Below are 13,289 nucleotides of genomic sequence, written 5' to 3'. Positions count from 1 at the left end.
GTTTAAGTGACACACTTGACCTACAAATCTGGCCCTGCCCCTTCCTTGATATACAGATAGGATATCAGCACTTTTAGGGCCAGACATTTTATGAGAGTTGCCCCCATCCAAAAATGGATCTATAGTTTATTTGCCAAGACACAAGCAAAATCTGTCATAACATTTAGGATCTATCTGAGATATTACCAGATATTGTACAGTATCCCTATGCATCACGCGATACCTCAATGCGGTCGACCTACAGGTCCATGTTTTGATTAAACTCTTGGCCAAGCAAGAGATAACAATGTGCAAATAAATAACATTAAAAATTGTCCAAAAATGAATCCTACATCATTTGAAAGAAAAAAAAATACTCGAAAAAACTGTATTCGAAAAAACTGATTAAACTTCGAGTTTGCTTCTACCAAATCCTATGGTTTTATTTACAAAAACTTGAGAAATTGAATTGATTTTAACAAGTGTATTCAATAAGGTATAAAGATATAATTATTATTATTTGACTACATTAATAAAAAAACGTACAAGCAAGACATTCCTGTAGTCAAATCTCAATCAAAGAATGGTAAAATCAAGAGTAAAAGATGTATAGTAATGGACTCCTCTAAAGAGAAGTACCCTCAAGTGTTTCGAAAAGAGTAAGCATGATATAAGCTTGCACAAATAGCTATGATTGACTATAAATGATAAATGAATATTAAATATTTTAGACACAATTTTCCAAGAAATAACAATTACTATTACAAATAATTTGCAGGCAAAGTACTGGCAATAATCCCAAATATTGAGATCGGTTTCATAAGAAAATGAGGTGGAGAGAGAGACATATATAACATATAACACAAGGAGTATAATTTGGTATCACTGACTTTGTTAACTTTGTCATGTGATCTGAATTGAGTAGTATCATAAATAAACCAAGTACTAATGATCCAAAACCGCAAAACAAACTCAATATCTAAGACACGGAAATATTGGTAGAAGGCAATGGTCTTTTCACATGAAGAAGTAGATCAATCATAATATACCCAAAGAGAAATATAATGAAATTCTTAACCATGTTATGAAATCTATTGCAATACAACAGTATTTGGAGATAAGAGGTAAAACACAGAATTCCAATTTCCAAAACTTTTAGTCAAGAGCAGACGTAAAAATAATTGGATTTACAAAGTATAAATCAAGCAAGAATTTTTAGCGTGCAGGGAGGGGAAACTGTATTGAAGGTTTTCCTTTGGGAGGGGCGGGTGGTTTGCCTCTCGTGTCCTCGATCTCCACTTGTTCAATGTACGACCTCGGAGCCCAACCCTCTTCATTCCCAATTCTAACCAACCACCATTCAGCGTCTGTTTTATCCATTACGTCTACCGTTTCTCCCTCATCGAACCCAAGTTCACCTTCATTCTCCGCCATAAACAAGGCACATGTTTTATAAATAACTCTGGATGCACGTTTTGATGCTGCGTGAGGAGGGACAGGTGGAGCCGCCACCGGGGCATCTTTTCGTCTCTCGACTAAATAAGCAGACGGGACCCACCCACTCTTGCCATTCAGTTTCACCATCCACCAACCAGAGTCGGATTCTTCTACAATTTCAACCTCATCTCCTTCTCTGATCGTTATTTCTTGATCTGATTCTGCCACGAACGACTCGACCACGATGTATGCTTTAGAGTTCTGACTTCCAACAGTATTTTTACTATTGTTAGCAGTATTCATAGCACTATTTTTTCCAATATTATTATGATTATTTGAAAGTCCAACATCAGAACTGTTATTGCTAGAGGTATTCGCTGGACCCCCAAAGTTTAATTTTCCACTCAAAGCACTGACTAAATTTCCAACATTTGCTTTTGGTTTATCAATGTCAAGACCTTTGCTAGATGTTTGAGATTTTTCAACTGTTTTCTTTGTTGGTAAATTTGGTTTTCCAGGAAACTTTGGAGGTGCATTACCTTTGTTTTCAAATTTCGAAGCTAGTGAGACAGTTGGTTTATTATCTGTTTTGGGTAGAACTGGCACATTTTGCTTGTTTTCAAACTTAGAAGCCACAGATGAAATGTTTTTTATTTCTGACTTAGGCAAGGCTGGTTTATTGTTTGTATTCCCAAATTTAGAGAATCCTGGTGCACTATTTTTGTTTTCAATTTTAGAGAGTCCTGGCGCACTGTTTTTGTTTTCAAATTTAGAGAGTCCAGGAGCACTATTTTTATTTTCAAATTTGGATTGAAGAGCTGCAGCAAGTCCCTGAACTCCTGGCCCTGATTTTTCACTATCATCATTATTATTAGAGTCAGATGCCATCGAATTCGCAGGTTTGGTTGGTAATTTTGGAGGTGGTGGACCTGTACCAAACTTGTTACCAGGTTTGGACAAATTTGGTTGTTTAGTTGGTAATACTGGTTTTGTATTTGATGTTGGTTTGGTTCCTAATGCTGGTTTTGAGCCAAGTGGAGGTTTAATTCCTGAAGTAGGTCTCACTCCTGGTGAAGGTTTGTTACCCAATGCAGGTTTTGAAGTTATTACAGGCTTGTTGGATGAGGATGAGGTACTTTTCACTGAGTGTGGGGACTGACAGGCTATTTTTGGGACTGGTTTACCATGGTTTTTATTGGACAGCGAGATAACCTCAACTCCAGCCCATCTGCTGACTTTGGGCGAAGCGGAGGTTTCACGTCAGACGAAGATTTTGTTGGTAATATTGGCTTAGTCTGAGATCGTGAATTCTCCACTGAATCAGATTCATTCGTTTGATTATTATTTCGATTTTCAAATTTTGATTTCAATATATTGGCTAATCCGTGATTGAAATCACTCTGGGGCTCAGGTTTGGGTGTGACACCACTTGACTTTTGGGGTTTGGACGGGAGATCAGGAACTTTTGGTTTTTCTGTTTTTTCGTCAGATTTAGAATCTGGATCTGAATTACTTTGTCGCTTGCGTAACTGAGTTTTAATGGCATCTGTGATACTATTTCCCTTCTTTTTGGAAGGTTTTCTCAATACAACATTTGATTGGTCAGCATCATCATTATCACTGGACCAATCAGAAGAGATTTCAGCTTCATCGATCGTACAATAAACTTCTGGATCGTGTCCATCTAGTTTGTCCTCAGATTGAGACTGGATGTATGAGGATGGAACCCAGCCTTCCTTGCCGTCAATATTGACAAACCACCAGCCACTATCTGTCTTTTCGTTTACCTGAAATCAAAATTAAATCATATCATTAGTCAAGTCCTAATCTGAAACAAGATATGAATGCATCCATCCAATGCCTGCTCCAAGGCCTGTTGATAAAGAAATCAAATAAAAATCAAATAAAAGCCATATTCAGGTCCTAATCTAAAAATAGAATAAGCAAGCTCACACAGCAATCACACAGACCCTTTGATGGTATTAGCAGCAAACAGAGACCATAAGTGACGGTCACAAAGGCCCTTATATAGCAATAGCAGCAAACAGAGACCATAAATGACGGTCACAAAGGCCCTTATATAGCAATAGCAGCAAACAGGGACCATAAATGACGGTCACAAAGGCCCTTATATAGCAATAGCAGCAAACAGAGACCATAAATGACGGTCACAAAGGCCCTTATATAGCAATAGCAGCAAACAGGGACCATAAATGACGGTCACAAAGGCCCTTATATAGCAATAGCAGCAAACAGAGACCATAAATGACGGTCACAAAGGCCCTTATATAGCAATAGCAGCAAACAGAGACCATAAATGACGGTCACAAAGGCCCTTATATAGCAATAGCAGCAAACAGAGACCATAAATGACGGTCACAAAGGCCCTTATATAGCAATAGCAGCAAACAGGGACCATAAATGGCAATCACAAAGGCCCTTACATAGCAATAGCAGCAAACAGAGACCATAAATGGTGATCACAAAGGCCCTTATATAGCAATAGCAGCAAACAGAGACCATAAATGGTGATCACAAAGGCCCTTATATAGCAATAGCAGCAAACAGGGACCATAAATGGCAATCACAAAGGCCCTAATATAGCAATAGCAGCAAACAGAGACCATAAATGGTGATCACAAAGGCCCTTATATAGCAATAGCAGCAAACAGAGACCATAAATGGTGATCACAAAGGCCCTTATATAGCAATAGCAGCAAACAGAGACCATAAATGGTGATCACAAAGGCCCTTATATAGCAATAGCAGCAAACAGAGACCATAAATGGTGATCACAAAGGCCCTTATATAGCAATAGCAGCAAACAGAGACCATAAATGGTGATCACAAAGGCCCTTATATAGCAATAGCAGCAAACAGGGACCATAAATGGCAATCACAAAGGCCCTTATATAGCAATAGCAGCAAACAGGGACCATAAATGGCGATCACAAAGGCCCTTATATAGCAATAGCAGCAAACAGGGACCATAAATAGCCATGATACACCAAAAAAACACTAGAAACCTCTTTAAATTCTTCATGCCTTTATGCTATCTGATATATCGTTCCCAGTAAAAAGCATGTGGACATCAGGATTTCCGTATCGGTAACGTGGCTGCGATGTACAAAACTTACATGAACAGATTGTCCTTCTTTAAAACTTAAGCCATCTCCTACAGTATCTTCAAATTCAGCTATTGTTACATAGTGACTGGTTTTATGGCTGGGTGAACTCATATTCTTTGCCTGAAAAATATAGAAATTCGTGTGAATGTCTTGCCAGCCCTGTCACCAGGAATAAATTGGTGCTGGGGCTCAGATTTTGTACTCGGAAAATTTGAAGAATTAAAGGCCCAAAGAACTCATTTCTGACAATTATGAGGTGCCAAAAGACACTGTAAATGAATCAATCTCTGCTGAACTGAAGAAGGTTTTACTGGGGCTTAATTTTCACTTTCACGGACTCCACCCTAATGACGGGGCAGTGTGATATAAAAATTTGAAGCAATATAAATTATCATCTATATCTGAATTTAAAAAAGCAGCAATTTGATTGAATTTTACACTAACAAATACAGTTTATCAAAGCCTTCGACAGAAAGACAGTAAAAAATTTGGGTGCTCATGTCACTACTAGTTCTTGTCTGCCATGCCTTTGATTGTGTTTTCTAACAAAGTATTTGAATGACTATATATTCCACTCTCACAAGGGAGATAATCGAATATTTAAAGCTTGATGTCAAAGTCAAACAAGAAAGTTCCTATAGATGTCAAATCATCGAAAATGCAGGAAGCAAAGAGTCTCGCTGAACAATTTGATCGTCTCTGTATAGATACCGGTATGTATTCAGTGATTCACCTATCACAAGGGAGATAAATCATGTATTTAAAGCTTGCTGACTGGTGTTTTATGACTTTCACAAAAGAGAGTAGCCTTATTATGTCAAGATGTTCAATTTTGCTATGAGTAGTATGTTAAACTCCATTCATTTCATTTTATTTTCATTTCTTATGTCAGCTAATTTTTTCTGATTGGCTGTTTTCATTGGTATATAATCCAATCAAATAAATGCATTTGTGATACAAAATAGTGTCTCTTAGAGTCAAGATATCCTGGCCACGTATTCTCGAAAAGATCTTAGCTCTAAGATGTCCTAAAATCAATGTTAGAAGATTAGAATCTAGGACATCCTAGCGCTGAGGTTACTTCGAGAATACCAGGCCAGGTTGTATAAGACGGAGTAAAGGACAGACTCACCATTCTCATGCTCTGTCTTGGTGGAGGTTTAATATTACCTCCTCTTTCTAATGACCTTGACTTCACTTTACTATACATTTCAGTCACTGGTTTAGGTGTTTCTGTTGAAGCCAGGCTATTTCGGGGGGAATCCCCTTTCATTATATTACTAATGTCAGATAGGTTTGTTATGATCTCTACATCCAGTGATTTACGTTTGGCCAGGCTTACAGCAAACTGGTCCTCTGTTTTATTAAGATAGGTAGCAGGAGCAAAGCCTTCTTTTCCTTGATGCCTGAAATAACAAAAGGGGTACCATGGAGGCAAAACAAACATGTAATTAAACCAAGTATTAACAATCAATCCTCAAAACAAAACCCAAAATGCACACTGGGAAAATATTGGTAGCAGCTAATGAACTTTTCACATGAGGAAGTATATTAATTATAAATGAGTAAGTATTTCATATTTAAAGGTGGTATCATGGATACATATACAAACATGTAACAACACAGAATCATCCAATTTGAACCAATCCAACTACCAACTACTACGACTACCAACAACTACCTAGTTTGTGATATCAGCATCCGCTGGAAACGAACGATAACTTGTCATCTACCAACAACTACCTAGCTTGCGATATCAGTTAGCTGGAAGTGAACGTTAACTTGTCATCTACCAACAACTACCTAATTTGCGATATCAGCATCCGCTGGAAGCAAACGATAACTTGTTATCTACCAACAACTACCTAGTTTGCGATATCAGCACCCGCTGGAAACGAACGTTTACTTGTCATCTACCTACCAACCAACATGTATCAAGAAATAAAGTGATTGTTATCCATAAAGACTCCTATTCTATTCGTGTCGATCTCTAAATGCCTATCAAACAGTAGGTCTATACATTTTCATTATGATGGGAAGTTAAATCTTTACCTGACTAACCACCATCCAGAAAGGTTTTTCTCCAGAACTTCTACCACAGCTCCTTTCTCTAGTGATATTTCATCATTACCGTTAGACTGGAACATTTCTATACAGATAAACTTCTCTTCTATAAATATTTCAATATCTTTTATATAACATAATACACAAACATATTAAAGGTATTGTAAAGAGGTTTTCTTAATCTTGTGTTTGTATCGTGAACACTGACAGCATCAATTACCACCATTTCAATTTCAGTCAGACGTCTGTGATTCCTGCAATTCCACAAAAAAAAGGTGTTTGATGACGTTACTAATCGCACAAGTCACACAAGGCTCTTTGCGATTTGTGCTGTCAACAGACACTTAGTTTTAGTGGAATTGCAGGAACCACAGAAGTCAGAAAGAAATTTGGAGAGGTCTGTGTACCTGATAGACATAAAGAATTTAGAAAACCTCTTTACAACCCCTTTTATAACTGAGTTTTATTGCATCAGTAATTCTGTAACAACCTTTTTGGATGGTTTCCATAATTGGACATTTGATTGGTCAGAGTCATAACTTGATTAATCAGATGAGAGTTCGCCAACATCAAAAACACAAGGCATATATCATGATAAGAGCTTTAGAATGGTTTTTTTGTTATGAGACAAACATTTTCGGCAAGGGATCAGGACAGACTTCAAACAGTAAGCACTTTTTTGTAGACATTGCATCATTTGTATAATTTCAAAAATTTTAAATTTCTTTTCTTTATTCTTTTGTCAAATTTGTCATGAGGCATTTGTATCATTTTGTATCATTTGCCTATTTGTAGTTGGATAGCCCTGAACAGAAAGTATTATTACCTTGCCCTGGTTGAGCTCTGAGAACAACATTATCAGTGGTAGAACCATCGGCTGGTTCTAGGTATGTACTTGGAACCCAGCCCTGGGCATCATCACTGTTCACAAACCACCATCCTGTAAATATATAACATAGCATAGCTCATATAGCATAGCTCATATAGCACAGCACATATAACATAGCTCATATAGCATAGCATAGCTCATATAGCATAGCTCATATAGCACAGCACATATAGCATAGCATAGCTCATTTAGCATAGCGTAGCTTATTCAGCATAATATAACTCATTTAGCATAGCATAGCTCATCTACTCTAGTATAGCTCTTAGTATATAGCTCTTAGTATATATCTCATATACCCTAGAATAGCTTATATACCCTACTTGGTGTCGCTGATATACCCTAGTATAGCTCATATAGCATAAGAATAACTCATATAACATAGCAAATAAATCATATAGAAAAGAAAAAACTCATATTTCACAGCAATACTCATATAGAATAGCATAGCATGTGTCATATAATAGTGTTCCTTGCTAAGCATAACTCACACACAGCATAGCAAGAACATGACAATAAAAAGAAGTCATTTATAGAAATGAAGTCATGGCCTAATAAAGACAGGTCTTTTTCCTTGTTAGAATGTAATGATTGAAATGGAGTTTAACATCCATTGTTCCCAAAAGTTGATTATTTAGGGGAGTTGTTGTGTCTTAGAGAGTTAGAGCTCTCTAACCTTAATGTCCAGGGTTCAACCCTGTTTCCTCTTGTCAGTGATGCAGTCAGAGGTTGACATAGAAAGAGTGTCTAGTCTTTCAGATGAAGCAATAAACTGAGGTCCTGTGTGCTATAGGCTGTGCAAGTGAAAGTTACCTTGACAATTGGAAATTGGAAATAGGCTAATGATGCTGTCCCAGCAAAATTTCCCTCATTGCACCCTGCATGGTGTTACCCATCTTCATTAGCCCAATTTGGTACAAGAAAGTAGGATGTTAATCTCCATTTCATTTTATTTCATATGTAACTATGAGAATAGGAAGTAAGATTATCTAACCTGTTTCACTTTTCTCTGCCACCTCCACGATCATTCCAGCCTCTAGATCAATTTCACCCCGATCTTGTTTCTCATAATCACACGTTACTCGGTACTGTGTTAGAGTCTTCGGATCAGAAATATTCTCAGCCTTCTTCGCTCCTTCATCTTTCTTTTTCTTTCTAAATTTAATATGACAACTTTTCACAGTCCGAATTCTAGAATTCATATAACTTGAAACTTTCCTCAGTTTTAGAGACATTTCGATTTTTAGATTTAGAAATTTTTTACTAATTGATGCAAAATTCACAAATGCATTGACAGGCAGAAATAACACTACACAGTTAATGTAAATTATTTAAAATACTTGAATCAAGTCAATTAATTTTAATATTATGCACATAAATTACCATATCATTATAAGTCCACACAATATTTGTTTCAACTAGTTAAAGTCAAATCATGCCATGTCTTATCTACAAAATTCCTGTAAATCCAATGTGTTAAGTAAACGTAAACAGTCTCACCATAACAGTCTATCACATTAGTTTACGTTTTAATATTATGCGCATAATTTACAATATCACTATAATTACATAACCTATTGGCTACAATTAGCTACAGTTCATTCATTTGATTATAAACTACCATTATCCCATAAAAAAAAGTCTCCGTCTAACTATTATGTAAATTTATTTTTAATATTTTTTGTTAATGTTTACAGTAACAGTACAACTCTTATTTTCTAAGATAATTTACTAATGATATGCACATAAATTACCATATCAATATAATTCACATAGGTATAATTCAATCATTACTTAGCATAATCTTTTTACTCCATATGTTCAGAAAAAAGTCTGAATATAACTGTATTTTTCTAGATTATCTTTTAATTTTACATACATTATCATTTTCTTCAGAAGTTCACTAAACTATTCCAATCCTTCCTTAAGTTATTTTCAGTATGAGTAATCTCTGTAAAACTATAATCACAAGAAAACACTTAAAATATGACTGTCTCACTCTCAAAGTTTACATCCTGTCCTTATTTTGATGCAAAATGTCAACATAGATCTATTTATTTCCTTAATATCTACTGCTAAAACTTGAAATTTCTGTTTAAAAACACTTTCAATCCAACGAAATAAACTTTTGCTTTTTATTTAAAGCTAACATTCCATACACAGTACTTAGGGTTAACAGTCTAAGTCAACACTGTTTTCATTTTCTTATACAGGCTAATACACTATCTTATATACACATACATTGATAGATCCTTTTATTTACAAATCCTTTTTTGACAGTTAAACTTCAAGTTTAAAACTTAAAGACTAAGACAAGAAGACACTAGAAAATCCAATCATTAATATCACCTATAGGTATTAAATCCAACTAGGAGAATATTACTTAATACAATTCTTAAACTCTGACTTGAAGGCCTACACTTACACCAAACAGAACAACCCAATGTCAATATACAATAAAACTAGAGCAGGTTTACACTACGACTCATCAACAGGATAAAATCAAGTTCCTGTGTAAATTCATTGAAAATTGAATATTAGGGCAATACGTTAATTAATTGAAATATACTATATTTGACAGTAGGAGTGTCTGTTAGTCCTAGTTAGAGAAATATCCATCCTAGTGCATTGAGTCAGGATTATTTCATCCGTCAGGTTTATTATGTAAACAAATTATTTATTAATTATATCAAAATTTATGTCATTTATTTAAAAATCTTTATTTAATTACTGTAAATTAATGAGAAATGCCTCAAGGTTTGAAAGTAAATATTATATTAGGTTGACTCCCTCAAATACTGGCTGAGGAAGTAAAAATTATTCATAAGAAAATAGTCATAATATGGAGATTTGGTTGGGATTTCCAATATGTCCGTAGAGGGGATGTCTGTTTACAGAGGATATGGTTTGGAGGGGTTTCAATGCATGTGAAAAATTGAAAAATTGAAAAATTTTACTTTAATTTTTTTTATTATTAAGTCAAAAAAAAATCAAAGGATAAAAATATCAAAATGTAAGCCTATCCCTATCAAATCAACATCATCAAAGTTTAAACCACGCCCCCTTTACCAATAATTAGATTCACTAAAGTGGTTCACTTAATCCAAGTATCTTCTTATGAGACGTTGAATTTTAACTTAAATATCATTTTCCAGAAAAAATTGCATCTTAAATTTTTTGATTATAACTTAGTCAATTTCTCTAGATATTGCTCTCACTATTAGCTGTGATTTTCTGAATTTTAACGTTAGGAAAGATATAAATACCACAATAAGATATCATTACCAGGAAGTTTATTATATTATTTCCTTTACTCAGCTTTTGTTTTAATATCTCATAGCCAGACAATTTACTACATGAAGTTACATTTATAGAGCTCAGTTTCAGCTGCCTGTGACACTTTTCATAATGCAAATCAGATGTCTGGTTGTCTTACAATTGAGCATGAGCTTCCAATGAAACTTAGGACATCCTAGCGCTAAGATCGTTTCGAGAAAATGCCGCCAGGATGCCAGATTTTAATTATAAAAAGTGATATAGAAATGAAATTGACTCTTCTATGGAGATCAAGAGATAATAAATCAAGTTGTAGTGGTATCAGGTGTTTCAGAAGGGTGATTATACCCCACCTCACACAATGTCCAGCCCCAAACCCTCAATTTGACAAAAATAACAGATTTAACTTACTCTTCAGCTTTAGGAGGGTCTAAATCATCTGTTTCCACTTCAAAAAAATCCAAAACTTCTTCGCATTGTGAGATTTTAGGAGGGAGAGCAATGACAGCCTGAAACATATCAATAGTTTTTTATCATACTATTTATACTATTTGGTGGAAACAGTATATTAGGTTTAAATACCTACTCTCTCAGTAGATATCAATAGTGGTCTAAAACTAACTATCAAATCCTTTGATTTTGTTTCCTACTTTATGACCTGGGCCAGTGCTTTTTTGAGAATACTATTCTCATCTCACTTTTAACTCTAGGGTTGCAACGATTCTTGCGATTCAGTACACATAAAGATACTCATCCAATGATATGATATATTGTGAAAATAAACTGCCATTCATTTATTAGAAAAAGAAAGAACAAAGATGGTAGAAATTTGTAATAGTATGACAAATGTGGTACAAATATCTATAAAATATAGCCTTAATATCATACCAAATCATTGTGTAAACATCTTGAAATTCAGAGACAACTGTTTACAAAGATGTGCTTAATCTTTTTCAGAGTTTAAAATTATGACTTAGAAATTTCAAATATAAATCATTTTCTAATATAATTTAGGATTCTGTGTCATTATCATCAAAAGGAAGTTAATAAATAATCATGCCGATATATTAGGTTTATTTTTATCCACCCAATGCATCAATAAGAGGGAAAATCAGGGTTCATCTATTGATCAGTGAATCATTACAGTCCTATCTTAGACAGCTGTTGAAGTTAGAATATAACTTGCATCTAGAAGCAGGAAATTAGGATTATAGGTAACGCGTTATTACATCTCAATTTTATGGTGTCTACGTTCAACATTTAGATCTTTTTCATCCTAAGGTGCGAGATTTTGCCTGATTTAGTAGAGAGTAAGAAAGTTACACTTACCTTACAGTAATCATTGATAGGACCTAGTCTCTTTACAGCTACATCTCGGATATGACTTCTTCCAAATATTATTTTACCTATCAAATATAATCAATAAGTTTCATTGTTATAAGTAACAAGAATTTGTATTCAGATATTCCAAATTCACATCATTCATATCTTAAGGTGTAGGCACACAAAGGGTCTTGGGCAGAGAGTTAAGGCCCGACTAGAGTCTTGCCAAGAGTTTCACCGATTGGCATGGGCACACAAGGAGACAAAAATCTCCAGTCTTCTACTTTATCGATCATCACGTGCGCAGCATGCAATGGAAATAAAATGAATCTGATTGGATGATGACGGATAAAAAATATCGGAGACAATTATCAAACTTGTTTGATATTATAAATCCTGTCGGAGACGCAATAATTTCGTCTAGAAGCCTGGGCACATGCGACATATTAATCAAAAACTCTAATCAGTGACCAAAATTTTCGACCAAGGCCACTTGTGTGCCTGCACCTTAAGCAAATTAAAGAAATTTGATTGGTCAATATTTGATCTTTCTTGGGGGCTCCTAGGAAACCTGGCTTCATTTCAGCTTTGAATTATGCTGAGTGGTTATTAAACTCATTTCATGACTACCTCATTGATTTTGTCATCTTCAATGATCCACAAGCATCTTCTGCTGAATTTTTGACAAAACATGTTGCTATGATAGAAATTTAATAATGTTCTCAGTGTCGTCAGACTTGACAAGATGGCCATTGATTTAAAAATACTGATAAAGAATAAAGAAGACAAACCTGGAAGAAATGGTATAATTCTAGATTCAGGATCTATACTACCACCTTCTATTGGGAATTTATCTAATAAAGCACTCTGTAATATACAAACAAATATTGTCGTGTAGAGCTATATTCAAAGGGGGTGATCGAAGACACCTCAAAAACATCACCAACATAGTCTGATCAATTACTGGAGTGCTGATTTTAAACTAATTTGAAATCTGACATGAATTCATTTTTGAATGGTCCAGGATAGCTGATAAATCCTGATTTTGTCACAAGTTGCAATGAGAGAATTTTCAATATAAATGTGGGTAGGTACAAAATGGGTGAAAAATTTACCTGAAAGTCAAAGAAGCGGCTATATCTTCTATAGACAACATAGGTACCACTGTCAGACCATGTGACAAATATAACATAAAC

General features: G+C 35.0%; 1 protein-coding gene across 1 annotated transcript; it reads right to left on the bottom strand.

Moving 5' to 3' along the window:
- Positions 1–1,479: 1,479 nt before the first annotated feature.
- Positions 1,480–13,289, bottom strand: LOTGIDRAFT_82338 (hypothetical protein; the record flags this gene model as incomplete). Its single annotated transcript, XM_009060662.1, has 10 exons — positions 1,480–1,599; positions 4,560–4,650; positions 5,657–5,950; positions 6,597–6,714; positions 7,435–7,548; positions 8,489–8,649; positions 11,182–11,279; positions 12,100–12,176; positions 12,885–12,960; positions 13,209–13,289. Coding segments are annotated over 10 exons (1,230 nt in total), but the record flags the coding sequence as incomplete, so codon positions are not given.

The sequence above is a fragment of the Lottia gigantea genome (assembly GCF_000327385.1).
Source record: "Lottia gigantea unplaced genomic scaffold LOTGIsca_44, whole genome shotgun sequence".
In the NCBI taxonomy this organism is placed as follows: Eukaryota; Metazoa; Mollusca; class Gastropoda; family Lottiidae; genus Lottia; species Lottia gigantea.
Note: the sequence above shows the minus strand (reverse complement) of the source record. Positions and strands in the feature narration are given on the sequence as shown.